Genomic DNA, 17,016 nt, shown 5'->3' with positions numbered 1-17,016 from the left:
AGCACCACTCAGCACCACCACAGCACCACTCAGCACCACCACAGCACCACTCAGCACCACCACAGCATAAACCAGCGCAACCCCTGCATCACTCAGCGCCACCCCAGCATCACTCAGCTCCACCCCAGCATCACTCAGCGCCACCCCAGCATCACTCAGCGCGTGGTGCTGTGGTGGTGGAGGGGTGCTGTGGTGGTGCTGAGTGATGCTGTGGTGGTGCTGAGTGATGCTGTAGTGGTGCTGAGGGAGGCTGTGGTGGTGCTGAGTGATGCTGTGGTGATGCTGTGCTGGTGCTGATTGGGGCTGTGGTGGTGCTGAGTGGTGCTGTGGTGGTGCTGAGTGGTGCTGTGGTGGTGCTGAGTGGGGCTGTGGTGGTGCTGAGTGATGCTGAGTGGTGCAGTGGTGGTGCTGAGTGATGCTGGGGTAGCACTGAGTGATGATGTGGTGATGCTGAGTGGTGCTGTGGTGGTGCTGAGTGATGCTGGGGTGGCGCTGAGGGATACTGTGGTGGCGCTGAGTGATACTGTGGTGGTGCTGAGTGGTGCGGAGTGATGCTGGGGTGGTGCTGAGTGATGCTGGTGTGGCGCTGAGTGATGCTGTGATGGTGATGAGTGGTGCTGTGGTGGTGCTGAGTGATGCTGTGGTGGTGCTGAGTGGTGCTGAGTGATAATGTGGTGGTGCTGAGTGATGCTGTGGTGGTGCTGAGTGGTGCTGTGGTGGTGCTGAGTGGTGCTGTGGTGGTGCTGAGTGGTGCTGTGGTGGTTCTGAGTGATGGTGGTGGTGCTGAATGGTGCTGTGGCGGTGCTGACTGATAATGTGGTGGTGCTGAGTGGTGCTGTGGTGGTGCTGAGTGGTGCTGAGTGGTGCTGTGGTGGTGCTGAGTGGTGCTGTGGTAGTGCTGAGTGGTGCTGTGGTGGTGCTGAGTGATGCTGTGGTGGTGCTGAGTGGTGCTGTGGTGGTGCGGAGTGATAATGTGGTGGTGCTGAGTGATAATGTGGTGGCGTTGAGTGCTGCTGGGGTAGCGCTGAGTGATGCTGGGGTAGCGCTGAGTGATGCTGGGGTAGCGCTGAGTGATGCTGGGGTAGCGCTGAGTGATGCTGGGGTAGCACTGAGTGATGCTGGGGTAGCACTGAGTGATGCTGTGGTGGCGCTGAGTGATGCTGTGGTGGTGCTGAGTGATGATGTGGTGGTGCTGAGTGATGCTGGGGTGGCACTGAGTGATGCTGGGGTGGCACTGAGTGATGCTGGAGTGGCGCTGAGTGATGCTGGGGTTGCGCTGGTTTATGCTGAGGTGGTGCTGAGTGGTGCTGAGTGGTGCTGTGGTGGTGCTGAGTGATGCTGGAGTGGCGCTGAGTGATGCTGGGGTTGCGCTGGTTTATGCTGTGGTGGTGCTGAGTGGTGCTGAGTGGTGCTGTGGTGGTGCTGAGTGATGCTGTGGTGGTGCTGAGTGGTGCTGTGGTGGTGCTGAGTGGTGCTGTGGTGGTGCTGAGTGATAATGTGGTGGTGCTGAGTGATAATGTGGTGGTGCTGTGGTGGTGCTGAGTGGGGCTGTGGTGGTGCTGAGTGGTGCTGTTGTGGTGCTGTGGTGGTGCTGAGTGGGGCTGTGGTGGTGCTGAGTGATGCTGGGGTGGCGCTGAGTGATACTGTGGTGGCGCTGAGTGATGCTGTGGTGGTGCTGAGTGGTGCTGAGTGATGCTGGGGTGGTGCTGAGTGATGCTGGTGTGGCGCTGAGTGATGCTGTGGTGGTGCTGAGTGGTGCTGTGGTGGTGCTGAGTGATAATGTGGTGGTGCTGAGTGATGCTGTGGTGGTGCTGAGTGATGCTGTGGTGGTACTGAGTGATGCTGGGGTGGCGCTGAGTGGTGCTGTAGTGGTGCTGAGTGGTGCTGCTGAGTGATAATGTGGTGGTGCTGAGTGATAATGTGGTGGTGCTGAGTGATAATGTGGTGGTGCTGAGTGGTGCTGTGGTGGTGCTGAGCGGTGCTGTGGTGGTGCTGAGTGATGCTGTGGTGGTGCTGAGTGGTGCTGTGGTGGTGCTGAGTGATAATGTGGTGGTGCTGAGTGATAATGTCGTGGTGCTGATTGATGCTGGGGTAGCGCTGAGTGATGATGTGGTGATGCTGAGTGGTGCTGTGGTGGTGCTGAGTGATGCTGGGGTGGCACTGAGTGATGCTGGGGTGGCGCTGAGTGATGCTGGGGTGGTGCTGAGTGGTGCTGTGCTGGTGCTGTGGTGGTGCTGAGTGATGCTGGGGTGGTGCTGAGTGATGCTGGGGTGGTGCTGAGTGGTGCTGTGGTGGTGCTGAGTGGTGCTGTGGTGGTGCTAAGTGATGCTGTGGTGGTGCCGAGTGGTGCTGTGGTGGTGCCGAGTGATAATGTGGTGGTGCTGAGTGATAATGTGGTGGTGCTGAGTGATGATGTGGTGGTGCTGAGTGATGCTGGGGTGGTGCTGAGTGGTGCTGTGGTGGCGCTGAGTGATGCTCTGGTGGCGCTGAGTGGTGCTGTGGTGGTGCTGAGTGGTGCTGTGGTGGTGCTGAGTGGTGCTGTGGTGGCGCTGAGTGGTGCTGTGGTGGCGCTGAGTGATGCTGGGGTGGCGCTGAGTGATGCTGTGGTGGTGCTGAGTGGTGCTGAGTGATGCTGTGGTGGTGCTGAGTGGTGCTGAGTGATGCTGTGGTGGTGCTGAGTGGTGCTGTGGTGTTGCTGAGTGTTGATAGTGAAGTGGCGTCTGTTAGGGGGGCGGGTTGGAGTGTGTCAGTGTAGTCACAGTTTGTACTTGTGAACGTTTCTACTTTGTACATTCCTGCCAGCTTTGGCAGTGGATTGCAAATTAGAGCTAACAAGGGGAGAACAAGGAAACGATCATATAAATAATACCAAATAAACACCTACATAATTTTAGCTTGAAGCATTTAGGCGGATTTACCAAAGTCTACATTTTAGAAAGTGTGCCTTCATGCGAAGCCAGTGTAGGCTAAATGTGACCGGATACTAAACAAGAATAAGGTTTGTGCAAACCAGTTATTATAAGAAGTGCACACCTGCAACTAGCACACCACTTAAAATAAAATATTGAACACCTGGAGACAATCTCAAATAAGCAGCTGTTGGAATGTTACAATGCGCTTTATCCCATATATTTTTAACAAGGAGATGCAAAGAAAATTCCAGATTTCAACATCCTCCAACATTACTTCTCATGAAGGCATGAAATATAAACGTACTAAAAAAGGCTGCATCCGCTTTTACTGCTTCTTGCTCATAGTTGCACAGACAGCAACTCAAGGGACTGTTGGCTCAAGTTACCCCAATAACAGCCTCATTGAAAAGGCTCCCCCTCCATGAATGTCACAAAGAGATGAGCCAGGACAAAGCACTTTAATTTCAACATACATTTCCCAGAAGGTGGGTTAAAGCAGAGAAAGGAAACATGTCAGTCTCTTATGTGCGAGCCGAGATTAACATATTTGGTGAAAGGAAGAAATAAATTGGTTGGGGGAGGGAGATTAAGCAATTCAACTCGACAACTATTTTCAGACAGTTTGAGAAAGCGTATGCCAATGAACTTCCTTCTCAGAACCACCCGACTCCTTCACTTCAAACCCCCCCCCCCCCCACACACACACACACACATACACACACACAACCATCAACAGCTGACATAATATCGGGTAAATGGCTGGGCAAATGAAACGGAAAGATAGAAACGGATGTAAGGACTGCCAGATAAAAGATTTAGGTGTGTAATTCAATATTCAATGAACACATTCAACAGTAAAAATAAATACGGATCCTTTTAAACACATTTCCTAGTAGTAGGGATGCGTCTCTATCAATGGACGGGAATGGCTGTATTTGCTTTGTGTTCACTGCAACACACACCTCTCGTCCCCACCTGCACACATCTCTGTTCAGTGAGCCCCCACAGAAACAGATTCAAGCAGCTATCACATCAACGAGAGATAGCAAACAAAACATGGAACACAAATAAGATGGGAGTGAAGCAAGAGAAACACCGAGCACGGCGTCAGTGTCGGCATTTCTGTGGGGGGGGGGCGAGCGGGGATTAAATAAACAAGCTCTCTGCATTGCTGTGGGGGGGAGGGGTTGACTGGGGGAGAAGCAGCCTTTGATGTGCGAGCGAGTGGGAGGGAACGACCATATGGGGTGTGAATGAGAAGTGAGGCCAAGCGTGCGCTGGGGAAGCGTCGCGCCTCAGTAACTCACGTGCATTGGGGACAATCCTCGCTGGATTCATGAGTTTGTTTCGCCTACATTAGATCTCGACATCTGCAATGCGCAAGCGCATTGGCAGAGGTCGAGACCTAAAAAGGACCAAACAACAGAAAAACCCAAGTAGCTGACTTTTCAGGTGGTGGTCTTCCCCGCATGCTGTATATTAGTGCCTTAACTGAGAAGAATTCTACATCTTCTGCAGTTGATGTAAACTTGGAGGATTGATATGGTGTTTGCGCTGAAGCAATATGATCACAACTTCAAGGCCAAACAGGAGTTGCCATGACAAACGATACGGACACAGTTGGGTTTGGTATATGTAATTATACGGAGATTTATTAAATTACTCCTGGTTCGTTACCAATGTACTCTCCACAGCCATCTGTTCTTGGAGATCTTGGAATATTGCGTTATGTTTTTTGTTGCTTGTTTACCTTTTACTACTGTTTATAACAACTGATCCGGCAACATGAAGAAATGTGCAAGACAAACAGCACTATTTACTTTCTAGTGCTTTTTTAAAACACACACATAGTTGTAAAATAATAGCTTGGATATTTGGCAAAGTTAACTTTAACCAATGTCCATTTTTAAATGCTATTTTTATCCAATGTATGCACCCAGTCCATCCATTAGGTAGCATGTGGACAATCAGTGGAGCCAAGATCAAAAACAGTTTAGACACACAATGTTCATCTCATCCATTGCTGAGAAGCCATGAAACAAGAATTTGCACATTTTCATTTCATGTGTAGGTTCCTTGTACTAAGATGTCTTCTCTGGACGAAAACGAACCCAAAGCAAACATTGTAGATGACACCAAAGTGGAGAATCCCTTTTGTGAAAAATATTCATTTTCGTAAAAAGTGGTTTCATTAAAAAAAATATCTGTGACCAGGGATCAAATTGCAGGTCATATATCTTAAAGAAATGTTATGAAATATCCTCTTGTCACTTTTTGAGGAAATTCAGTTGTACCCTAATGTATAGTACCAGGAAAATGCATTAGTCTCCTTCAGCTAAACTCCTGCCTCTTTCCACCTCCAGATGCCCGAACCTGACGTGGGCATTGGGCAGAGATTTTTCCGAAGCTGAGAGTGTAATGTCCCTCCCTCCTCCACAAGCAGCACATCATTCCAGCATGGGGCAGTGGACCAAGGCAGCTTGGAGTCAGTGAAGCACCCACGGAAAGAGCAGTCAGGATGCCTCCTGTGGTTCATTGAAAAACAGTGTCTAACAGGATCTTTCCAACAGACAAGGGCAAATGTGAATTTTGTTTTGCAATTACTTGACAGATTCCTGGCAAAAGGTAGTTTTTTTCTGCAAGTAGAACTCTCTATCGACTAAGAGGCCTTTGAGGTTAGGAAGCAACACAAATCTCGGGAAAGAACATCTCCAATACCTAATGAGTTGCCTTCCCATCTTAGTTGCATAATTAGGTTTACCCCCTCTCACTAGCAGTATAAACGTACAACATGTATAACTCTTGATTGAATGTAGATATTTAAATCTGATTTGAGATAGGGACTAAGTGGTACATTTTGTGTTTAGCTGAATAGTAAGCAGATAATTTGGCTTAATGAGTAGACTTTTAGGGCTAGATTTAGGTAATTCAGTATTTTCGAATCGGTAATTGCAAAAAATACCGAATCGGTAAGATTCGGTATTTACCGAATTGGTAATTACCGATTCGGTATTTGCCATTCATTCCTATGGGCCTGGAGGCCCATAGGAATGAATGTCAATTACCGAATCGGTAAATACCGATTCGGTAAAATTGGGGAAAAGTCAAGGGTGGCAGGGTGTCACTTTGACACCCTGCTGCACCCCTGATTAGTGCTTGTGTGCACATGTGGCACAATAGTTGGTGGTAAATAACGAATCCTTAAAGCACAAAAGCACTCTTTAAAGTGCTTCCTACATCTCATTTACCGATTCGGTAAATACCGAATCGGTAAATGATGATTTGGTAAATACCGAATCGGTAAATACCGATTCGTTATTAACAGAATTGGTAAATATGACACCTACATAGGAAAAGGCTATTTCGGCCGTTACCGACCGATAAAAGCCTACCTACATCTGGCCCATAGTTCTTTAAAAAAAAAATAATAATAAGTCCATAACTAAATAAAACAGAACTTTCAGAAAGAGACAACGTTTTTGCTTTTTTCCTCCTATTTTCATAAGCACACAAAAGCTAGAAAATGTTTTCTGGAAAAAAGATGAATTTATCGTTTCTTAAATGAACGTTTTTCACCTCGTATTTTCTTACACACAAATCATGATTTCTTCTGAAGCACTAATTGTACTTTTGGTCATCAGTATTTCAGTAATTTGGAGAGAAAAAACGTGGTCATTTTAAGTAGCCTAAAGGTTTAGTTTTTGAACTTTGCTCGCTCAACTCTCCTAAATTGAAGGAAACTTGAGCTGTCTAATGTTTAAGCTCCCGAAATTTCACAGAGCTGATGAAGTTAAAAAAAAAGAAGACACCAAAAAGACAGCTTCAGCATTCCTTTGCAGCAGCAGGAAACAATTGATTTAGCTGTGAGTTGCAACAGATGCAGATTGGCAGTTGTCCACTATTTGAGCAACCACTTCCTCTTTCAGCGTCTAAATCCCACCAAGTGTCATCCCCTGTTTTATAGAAATAGCATAGTCTCCCAGTTCCTTCAGTACTGTACTCGCTGGTCAAGTACCCGGAAGCCCTGCACCGTCATACCCCCTGCTGTGCCTGTGGCTTATAAATGTAAATGTAAATGTACAGGAATTTATATAGCGCAAATCACCGAGCGGTTTCTAAGCGCTTGCTTAGGGAACCCGTCCTGGTATTCCCCTGTGAGATAACCCCGGCAGGGTATCCGCAAGGTGAAAGCCAGGCATCCCGCCGCGAGGGGCCGTTGTGGAGATTAAGAAAGCTATTGCCCAGAGTCGCAGAGTGTGAACCCGTGAATCGAGTAGGCACCGGAGCGAGAATTGCCGAGCCGGGAATTGAACCCTGGTCCCGGGCTGACCTCTGCTTCCAGGTCTGCCTCCTCTAACCAGTGAGCCACACTTATACTCCATCTTCCAGTCACAGGGTGTCCCACCCTCATTGATGGAACATCCTCAGACTAGATATCTATTGCGCGGGCAGCGGGTATATTTGGGAAACTTGTTTGCCATCACGGCTGCAACATGTTTTACTTGGCAAACTTTTGCCCACACCCAGTTAAAACGTGTATAACTTATTGTAGGTGTAAAAAAAATGACAAAATAGGATTACTCACTCTTCTGTTGTTCAGTAAACCTGCAGACGTGGTTTTAGTTTATATATCAATATATATTTATTTATACATATGATTTAATTTGAGTGCATATGCAACTAAATTAATCGTAACACATGTAACAAAAGATTAGTACAGTAAATAACTATCAACCAACTCCAGAGAACTCAATTTAGCAACATGAAAGCTCCAGCAAGTGAAGAGACTGATTCATGTGGGTGTACAACACTATTTTGAGGATAAAATGTGGATTTGTTCTGAAGACCAGTTTGAATTATGAAAACCTACATTGAATCTCATGGATTTTTATTACTGATGTACTTGGAAATAAAATGTCTTTTAGTAAGTGTTTTGCAGGACAAGTATTAAAAAGGGCTGAACATCGGACCGGTAAGTTAAAAGGGACAAACGTACGTACAGGAGTTTAGAGAAGTTTATCATTTCACAATTCCAGGATGTATTAAATACTCCAGCACCTGCAATTGAACAGCAAGATTTACTACTTACCGTCACCATTACTAATGCCACCGTTCTGGTAGGAGCTGGGAGGAGGATCAGTTGCCAAACTTGTGACAGAATGGCTAAACGTCTCTTTTTCAGAAGGCTGAAAAACAAAACAATGGAATTGAATTGCCAGCACATAAATACAAACGAACTACTATAAACCTGTCAAATTACCCCAAGATGGCATGCAGTGTGTGCAACTACTTATGTGTTCTTTATCTTTTAATGCACAGTAGTAGTCAGTTAATGCCCAATCAGAAAGTCTTCATCATTGTAGAATGGTGGCTGACCACTGACATGCCTATGCATTTCTTCAAGTCAGGTACCTTCTGCTTGCTCTATACACATGCTCTTTAGATCTAACTCTGAATACTTAGTAGAAGTTTACCTGCTATTATTCTAAAGTTTCCTTTAATTCATTTACAGATTTTGTCTCAAAAACGTCTTTTAGGTAGCCATTGAAAGTATTCGGTGCAAATGTTTGTGAAACATGCTTCAAGATGGCTGCCACATAGACTAACACACTAAGATCGTGCCAAATATATCAGGCAAAGTCAACCCCTCATTTTCATTACCTTTAGTGTAGCTAGCGAATGTACAATGGAAGTGAAGCAGAGGGGTCAAACTTAACACTTCCACTCCCCACCCATGAACATAGAGTTTATAAGATACACCAAGATGAAACCACTCTGAAACAGAAGTGATTCTAAGATCTCTCCCCTGAGAAATATGCATCCCCTTTGACTATGTATGAGACCGTGGAGAAAAGGCCTGCATGAGTTGGCACCTTAAGTTAATATGTAAATTATATGCATCCTAGAACCTTTTGTTGAATTGTGTATATACAAAAGGTTCATGTGCACTATTAGACTCACGACTAGTCAGTCAGTCAGTCAATTCATGTGGGGAAGGATTTACGTGTTGGCAATTTGTAGCATTGTACAAGATAGTTGTGGAGCACGGGCTTTGGAGAAAAGCTTTTTTTAATCGCTCCCACCTCTTGACAACCATTAGTCACATGCCGAGCATCCAGGTGACATGTTTTTAAACTTTTGGCCAATTTTTGATGGGAAGTTCTCTTCATGACGTCTGCTTTGGTTGATGAGTGCGGCACGTACAATGAGTATAAATGGACAGGTTGAAGCTGAACAACCATTACCTTTTTAATGGTGAATATTTGAAAATGCTTTCTGTGAATGTGTGTTCTTTATGATACAAGTCAAAGCACCGGTTTAAAAGGTAAACTGTGAATCATATTAATTTGCAAAACATTGTAACAGTATACTGTGTTTTACATCATCAGCCATATTCTGTTATTGTTAAAGGTGACAGTGAGGGGAGCGACAAGGAGATACTTTAAAATCAAAGGGCCATATTGTCAAAGCCATTTTAATTTCTAAATTCTACCTGGAGCACAAATGGCTAAACGTACATGTGCAAGAAATGCACAAAATAGGACCAACACACTAAATTCCATTTATTCATGAATCACCACAATGGTGCAATAATATGCATGTTTAAATCCTTTTCTAGGGGTGTGGAGTGGGCACTGCAGGGCAGCCATACACTGCCAATCCAAATCTGAGGACTCCCACATGCACAAGTTAGCAGGAAATTACAAACATTTTACAAATCAGTCCCATCCTGTGAATGGCAGAAGAGTTACTCCTGTTAAAGGCAAGAATAAATCATGTCTAGGGAAGGGTGGATTTGTTAAGAAGATGTGTTTCATTGGGACATACATTTCCCAATTAGATAAATAAGAAGGTGGGCACAAATGTGATGTCATTTACCTATGTGCAAATTTCACATCAAAAAAGCCATCACATCGTTGTATTTTAAAATTCATAGAACCCTGCGACAGCAGGGGTTTCCGGCAGTACTCGGACATTTGTTTATTTGCAGGCATGCAAAGATTTAGCCATAATACTCAAGACCTGATTATGAAAGAACACTATATCTTTTTAAGGACACCAGGATATAGTGTTCTTTCATAATCAGGTCTTGTGTATTATGGTTCAGTGAGTGGAGGGCGACCTGGTTATCATTGTCCCTCTTTTGCTCCTTTTTGTTGATGAGATGAAAAGATTTAAACCTGTGGGTGATTCTTTACAAACCATCCTGCCAAATGTTTTTGAGAAAGACTGCTGATGTTTAAGGATAAGAATGTGGAACCACACGAGAACATCGAGAGGGAAATAAAGTGCACACGGTACGTCCTCCGAGAAGTTAACACATCTAACCACAATAAGTACGAAGCATCAGAAGAGAAACCGGAAAAACATTCCGTCCCGTATTAATTACCCTAGGTTGGAAGACAAGATACAGTACTTCTGGATAAGGAAGCGTCACCCACGTAATGTGGCATGCTTCATCATAGGCTTTGTCACCCCATCCTGGTAAAATGGTACTACCAGAGCGGACTCAACCTCACGAGTATGAGAAAGATCTTGATAAATTATATTTCATGGAAAATTACAGGAATGCAGCGAAAAATACCTTGGGGTAACCCTGTAGGATATCCCTTAATTATCAGGGGCTCTAGGTATGGTTAAAGAAAAGAGGGGATGATTCTGGGTACTACGACACACACCTCTATTTTCTTGCCAAGGTGGATGCTCTTGGGCACTGTGACCCTCACATCTATATTTCTGCCAACATGTTTTTGCCTATGAACTAGCATAACATACGGTCTCGGGTATTGATCAGGGCTAATAAATGTAGAGATAAAAAGATCCCTCCTAAACAAGAATAGCAACTCTACATTCAGGTGAAACAATGACTTCCAACCTTAGTTCCATGGAGGTGACAGCCTAGGGAAGAGACATCCTAGTGAGCATTGCAGACAAAATTGACATACTTAATTTATACTGATATAAAATCAGCACAAGTGGTCCTTATAGTGACACTGCAAAATAAAACACACTACAAATAGCAAACTGTGATTCTGTAGAGGCAAAAAACACATGGATTCATTCATGCATCCTGACTTACCCGACTTGGGCAAATGCATTGTAACACGGTCAGATTGCGGGGGCCGGCTCCTGCAGTCACACGCTATTAGCATAACACTATTATAAATTAGTAACATTTCCAATTGAAAATCAGCTTGGGACAAAAGATTGTTTTCAATAGTGGTAATAATTGCCAAGATTGAATATAAAATGCTGTATTAGTAAGCGTAGAGCTATTGAGCCTGTAATACTATGCAGGAGTGGCTGCAGGACTTCAAATCATACCTATTAAAATATCCAAGTATATTTTTATACCCCAGAGAAACGAATAACAATACCCTTACTCGCATCAGTCCAACAGAGGACTGTTCAGGACACTCACGTTGTTACGGACGGCGTCCTTCTGTGTACCTACATCAGTCTTCCTAGTCTGCAGGATACTAGGCAGAGACACAGGGAGATGCTGTTAACGCCTTCGGCGCTCATGACGAGCCCAGCTCGTCATGAGCGTAACGTGCCCTACGCTGATGACGAGCTGGGCTCGTCATGTAACGCGGGGTTTTGCAAATCGCAGCGCGCAGCGGGAAAACCGCTAGCGCGCATGCGGTTAAAGGTGACGGCGGGGTTTTGCAAATCACAGCGCGCAGCGGGAAAACCGCTAGCGCGCATGCGGTTAAAGGTGACGGCGGGCATCACACTGAGACATGGCTACGCCCCTGTAGTCGACGAATAGTAACCACCAATGCGGCTATGATGGCTATCTTTCGGATGTCGTTGCTTAGAATGACAACAGGATCACGGGAGATGTAGTTTGCTTGATCGTACCCAACAGGAGCGTGATTCTTACATTTAAAGTGCACTATTGGTTATTTTACAGATGACCCGGAGGAATTCTATTATCTGTCTAGACTTAGAACCGGAAGGAGATCAAGGGAGCTGTAGTTGTGTTCCGGAAGAAAGCACAGTATTGTTTTTGACAATCATTCAAATTCATTAGTCATTCGAAGAAAGAAAGGGAAATATTACAATCAAATCCATTTTACTTATGGTTATTATTATAGGCATCCAATACCACGTTTTTGTGCGTGTGTGTCACCACCTAAAGGGATCTGAAGTGTTGTTGGGTTCCTCATACGCAGTGTGTGCATTATGTTTCATACTAGTATAACCCATGGCAAAAACTGGATTATAGAATATCTCACACTTCACTAAAGGGCGGAATGGCAGTTAAAATGCCCACATGAAATCCATTAGAAGCAAGGATAACAAAGAGACTTCCAGGGGGTGCTCCCAAAGAACGTTACTCAAGACACAGTTGTGTTCAGTTGACCCCATGAGATATCCTCATTCCTGTTCTTATCATCAGTCCCCAATCTGTAAATCCAACGCTGTTTGTATTGTAACAGTGGTGCAGTCATATCAGGGGTAGTGACTGTAGTTTTTCAATAAGGTACCATTCAATGTCGTCCGCTGAATGGTTTTTGACAAGGAAATGTTTTGTGAATTTTCTGTTATACTTCTTACATCTAATGATGCTTCGATGTTCACTAATCCTAGTTCTTATTTTACGGGGCGTCATCCTGATGTATAAGAGATTACAGGGGCATTTATTGACATAAATGACATTGGTGGAGTTACAATTGGTGAACCCTTTCAATTGCATGGTGTTACAAGACCTAGTTCCAGCTTTTTTGTGAATGTACACACGCTGCAATTTCCACACGAGAAATGGCCATTATTGGGGAGTTTATTCCATGGCGCTGATGATGGTGTAGTCCTATCTTGTTTCTTTGGGTGTGTGTGCACCAATATGGCAGGAAGACTTCTAGCTTTTCGAAAAGAAAAGAAAGGATTCTCCAATGCCAAAGATCCTGATTCCAGTATTCTCCAGTGTTTGTTAACAGTTTTTTAAAAGTCAAGTGAACTAGGGCAGATAGTTGTTATGCAGATTAATTTCTCTGTTTTCCTTTTGACCTGATGCATAAGTAACCGTTCCCTGTTAATGTTAGCTGCCAGTTTCTTCGCTTTTTTAATGATTGAGTCTGGATAGTTCTTTTCAAACAGTTTCTTGGAACTGACCTTTTCGTCCTCTGTAAATTCATGATCCTTTTTCTACCTTTACCTTTGTTTCTTAGGCATATTCCTGCTCTTACGCTCTCTTTTTATACTTCCCCTCAGCTCTATAGTGCTCAGATTCCTATTAATCTTGATGATCACCATCAAATAGTATAAGCGGTTGAAACGTCATTGACTTTTATACAGCTAGATTCAAGGACTATGCTCTCTCCTGCACAGGTTCTGAGTCTCCAGTCAGCTACATCACTATATACACACATTTCACTTTGTTCGCATTTGTTGCATTGTGTGATCACTTTTCTGAGTATTATTACTAATACATACATACAATTATTTGAACTGGAAAAAAAAGCGTTGGCACTGGCTGACTGGGAGATTTTCTTTTAAAGCGCAAGGGAGGAAACTGTAAAAACGCACAGTTTTCAATATTCCATTTTCTGGGTAAATATGGTGCATTTTTTTAACCAATGGTCTTAGGAAGAAATCGCAAAATTGAGAGAGTAGTTCTAATGCTGAATTTATACCCAACACTATTAGACGTCCTGGAGGGGGAAACTTGTTCTTATGGACCTTGGGGAGTTGTAAGGAACCCTAGGTTGTCGGTTAATCAAAAAAAACGGATTCATAATCCAGAGGCTGTCCAGTTTAGTGCTTACAAGAAAGGTGATTTCTTCCATAATCTCTGAAGTGGGGCCTCTACGAAGACATATATAATTGTGCGCATCATTTAAGAGGCGAAGGCATTCAGCATGATACATTGTCTGTGGGAAGATAACCACCACTCCACCCTTGTCTTCTAGTTTGATGATGTTAGACGGATCATTAGAAAATATCTGTAAATCTTCTCTTTCTCCTCCTTGTTGATATTCTGATTTTTTTCCCTAAAGGTATCTAGTTCCTTATTGACTGCCAGTACCTCTTGGGGCATTTCATGTGTTGCTGGTATGAAGGTGGATTGATAACACAAGATAGTGTTCTAGTCAGGCGTATCTCCCATGTCATTCACCACTGGTTTGTTGAAAAATAGTATGATTTTCCTTAGGAAATCTGTCATTTCCATCTTAAGTTTAAACAAGTCATCATTTGGTGTTGGAACACAACCAAGCCTTTAATAGGAATTTTACCCTCAGCCACTCTCATGACTTTCTCACTGAAATTGACTTGCTTTTTCCGGGGGTTGGAGCCTTATGTTTCGATCCTCTCAGGTCCTGGTCTCTGTCTTTCCAAGACATCCCTCTGTCTTTTCTTTTTCCTCTTTCTCGAACCTTGCCTCTGTTTAAAAAATGCCACCGGCGGGCCAGGTGTGGCCATTAGTACAATTACTAATGGTGTTCTTTAATTGAAATCGGCCGTGATCAAGCAAACTACATCTCACATGATCCTATTGCCATTCTAAGCAACAACATCCAATAGATTGCCATCACAGCTGCATTGGCAGTTACTATAGGTCGACTACATAGGCGTAGCCTCGTGGCAATATGATGGTGGCTGCCACCTTTAACAGCGTCTCTCCCTTGGTCTCAGCCAAGTGTCTGCAGACTGGGGAGACCGATGTAGGTACTCAGACGGACACCCGCTCCTTGACAAAGTAAGTGTCCTGAGCAGCCCTCTGTTGGGCTGATAGGAGTACGGGGTATTGTTAACCATTTCTCCGAGGTTTTTAGATATGCTCTGATATATTAATAGGTATGACTTGAAGTACTGTAGATGCTCCTGCATAGTACTAGAGAGAATTGATGGCCCTATATTTACTAATGCAGCAATTTATAATCAATCTTGGCATCTATAACCAACTTACCACTATTGAAAACAATCTTTTGTCACAAGCTGGTTCTCAATTGTAAATGCTACTAATTAATAAGAAAGTTATGCTAATAGTGTGTGACTATAGGAGCCGTCGCCCCGGCATCTGACCAGGTTATAAAGCATTCACACATGTTGGCTAAGTCAGAATGCATCATTGAATGCATGTGATTTTGTCTCTACAGAACTACAGATTTATGTGAGTAGTGTGTTTTGTTTTGAAGTGTCAATCTAAGGACCATGTGTGCTGATTTTTTATCACTGTGAATTACTTATGCCAATTTTGTCTACAATACTCACTATGATGGGTATTCCTTAGGCTGTCTCCTCCATGCAACTAAGGTAGGAAGTCCTTGTTTTACCCAAATGTAGAGGTGCTATTCTAGGGTAGGAGGGATTTTTTTTTGTATCCCTACCTTTATTAGCCCTGGTGAAGGCCCAAGACCATATGTTAGGTTTGTTATGGGCAGAAACATGTTGAAAGGAAGATAGGGGTTATCATACCCAACAGCATTCCCCTAGGAAGGAAGATAGATGTGAGGGGCATAGTGCACAGAAACATCCCCTCTTTTCTTCTAACCATACCTAGGGTACCTAATAATACAGGGATATCCTATAGGATTACCCTATGGTGGAGAAGTGTGGCTCACTGGTTAGAGGAGGCAGACCTGGAAGCAGAGGTCAGCCCGGGACCAGGGTTCAATTCCCGGCTCGGCGGGGTATTGAGTCCTAAAATGTCCATGGACTCGACAATTCTCGCTCCGGTGCCTACTCGATTCACGGGTTCACACTCTGCGACTCTGGGCAATAGCTTGCTTAATCTCCACAACGGCCCCTCGCGGTGGGATGCCTGGCTTTCACCTTGTGGATACCCTGCCGGAGTTATCTCACAGGGGAATACCAGGACGGGTTCCCTAGGCAAGCGCTTAGAAACCGCTTGGTGATTTGCGCTATATAAATTCCTGTACATTTACATTTACATATGGTATTTGTAGCTGGATCCCTTCAATTATCCAGGAATTATAATTTATCAAGGAGTCCCTCGTTTCTCAAGAGGTTGAGTCCACCCTGGTTATACCATCTTAGCAGGGTGGGGTGAGGAAACCTATGATAAAGCATGCCACATTATGTGGGGGAGGCTTCCTTATTCGGAAATGCTGGATATGGTCTTTCAGCCTAGGGTATTTAATACGGAACACAATGTTTTTCCAGGTTTTCTTCTGGCGTACCATACTTTTTGTGGTTAGTTTAGTACAAGAATTGTCAATTAGATAGGAATCAAAAACTAATTCAGCAAAACATCCCAAGCATGTGGAGATTAAATGCACCAGAAGAAGTATCCATACAAATAATTGGGACCCAATGCTCTGTAATAAAATCATGAATGGAACACAACTTACCACATTCATCAGGTTTTCATGATCCCCGTTCTGATGTTTTGGCTTCTTCTCTCTTTAAAAAAGGAAAACAAACAAAAGTTCATGTATTATAAACCTGTATACATTATGCTATTGAGAAACCTAAGGAAATGTTAATTAATAGGTAGATCTGAAGGGGAGATACTTAAGGAGGGACAGTCACAATAAATAAACACAGGGGTGTAGGTTAATCAACAATATTAGAGGGATGTGGGTCAATGATTTCACAACAAGCGACACAATACACCCAATTAAAAAGGACATGGGATGGGCAAAGTTTGGGAAATTAATTTGGAGCTTTGAAAATTAAGGAATATTTGCGGGAGAATTAATATATAGATGGAATTATTCACTCGCAACAGCTTTGCACATCCCTAAGTGATAATATACTACAAAATCTAGTTGAATAATAAATAATAGCTAGACCATATAATAAGCCACGCATATGACAGCGTTTTGTGTATTGTGCACTATTTTTAGTGCACAATGAGTCCTTGTGTCAAAAATTGACAAGAGGAAACATTTCGTGGTAAAATGGAGCACAAAATGTTGAATTTGCATAATGCATAATTTCTCCAAAATGTAACGGAATTATGAAAAAGCAAATTATGTGAATTTTGCACCCCCTAAATTTGACTTACACGCAGGTAGGTACTCTGTATGGACATGAAACCCATCCTGGAGAAGTCATTCATTTAGCTGCTTGTGACTGAAAAACTAACACTTTTACAAATGCACTCCGTTTGAAATGCAGGGTTCTGCTTCGG

The 17,016-nt window shown here is 43.8% G+C and overlaps 1 protein-coding gene across 1 annotated transcript in view; it reads right to left on the bottom strand.

Annotated features, from left to right (window-relative positions):
• PAG1 (phosphoprotein membrane anchor with glycosphingolipid microdomains 1) overlaps nt 1-17,016 on the bottom strand; it is a 518,307-nt gene that overhangs the window by 56,594 nt on the left and 444,697 nt on the right. The window contains exons 7-8 of the mRNA XM_078687109.1: nt 16,232-16,283; nt 8,002-8,098 (exon numbers count right to left, since the gene is read on the bottom strand). Of these exons, the coding sequence (XP_078543235.1) occupies nt 8,002-8,098; nt 16,232-16,283 (149 nt within the window). The remainder of the gene's footprint in view (nt 1-8,001; nt 8,099-16,231; nt 16,284-17,016) is intronic.

Source organism: Lissotriton helveticus, chromosome 4_1 (assembly GCF_964261635.1).
Source record: "Lissotriton helveticus chromosome 4_1, aLisHel1.1, whole genome shotgun sequence".
Taxonomy (NCBI): Eukaryota; Metazoa; Chordata; class Amphibia; order Caudata; family Salamandridae; genus Lissotriton; species Lissotriton helveticus.
Note: the sequence above shows the minus strand (reverse complement) of the source record. Positions and strands in the feature narration are given on the sequence as shown.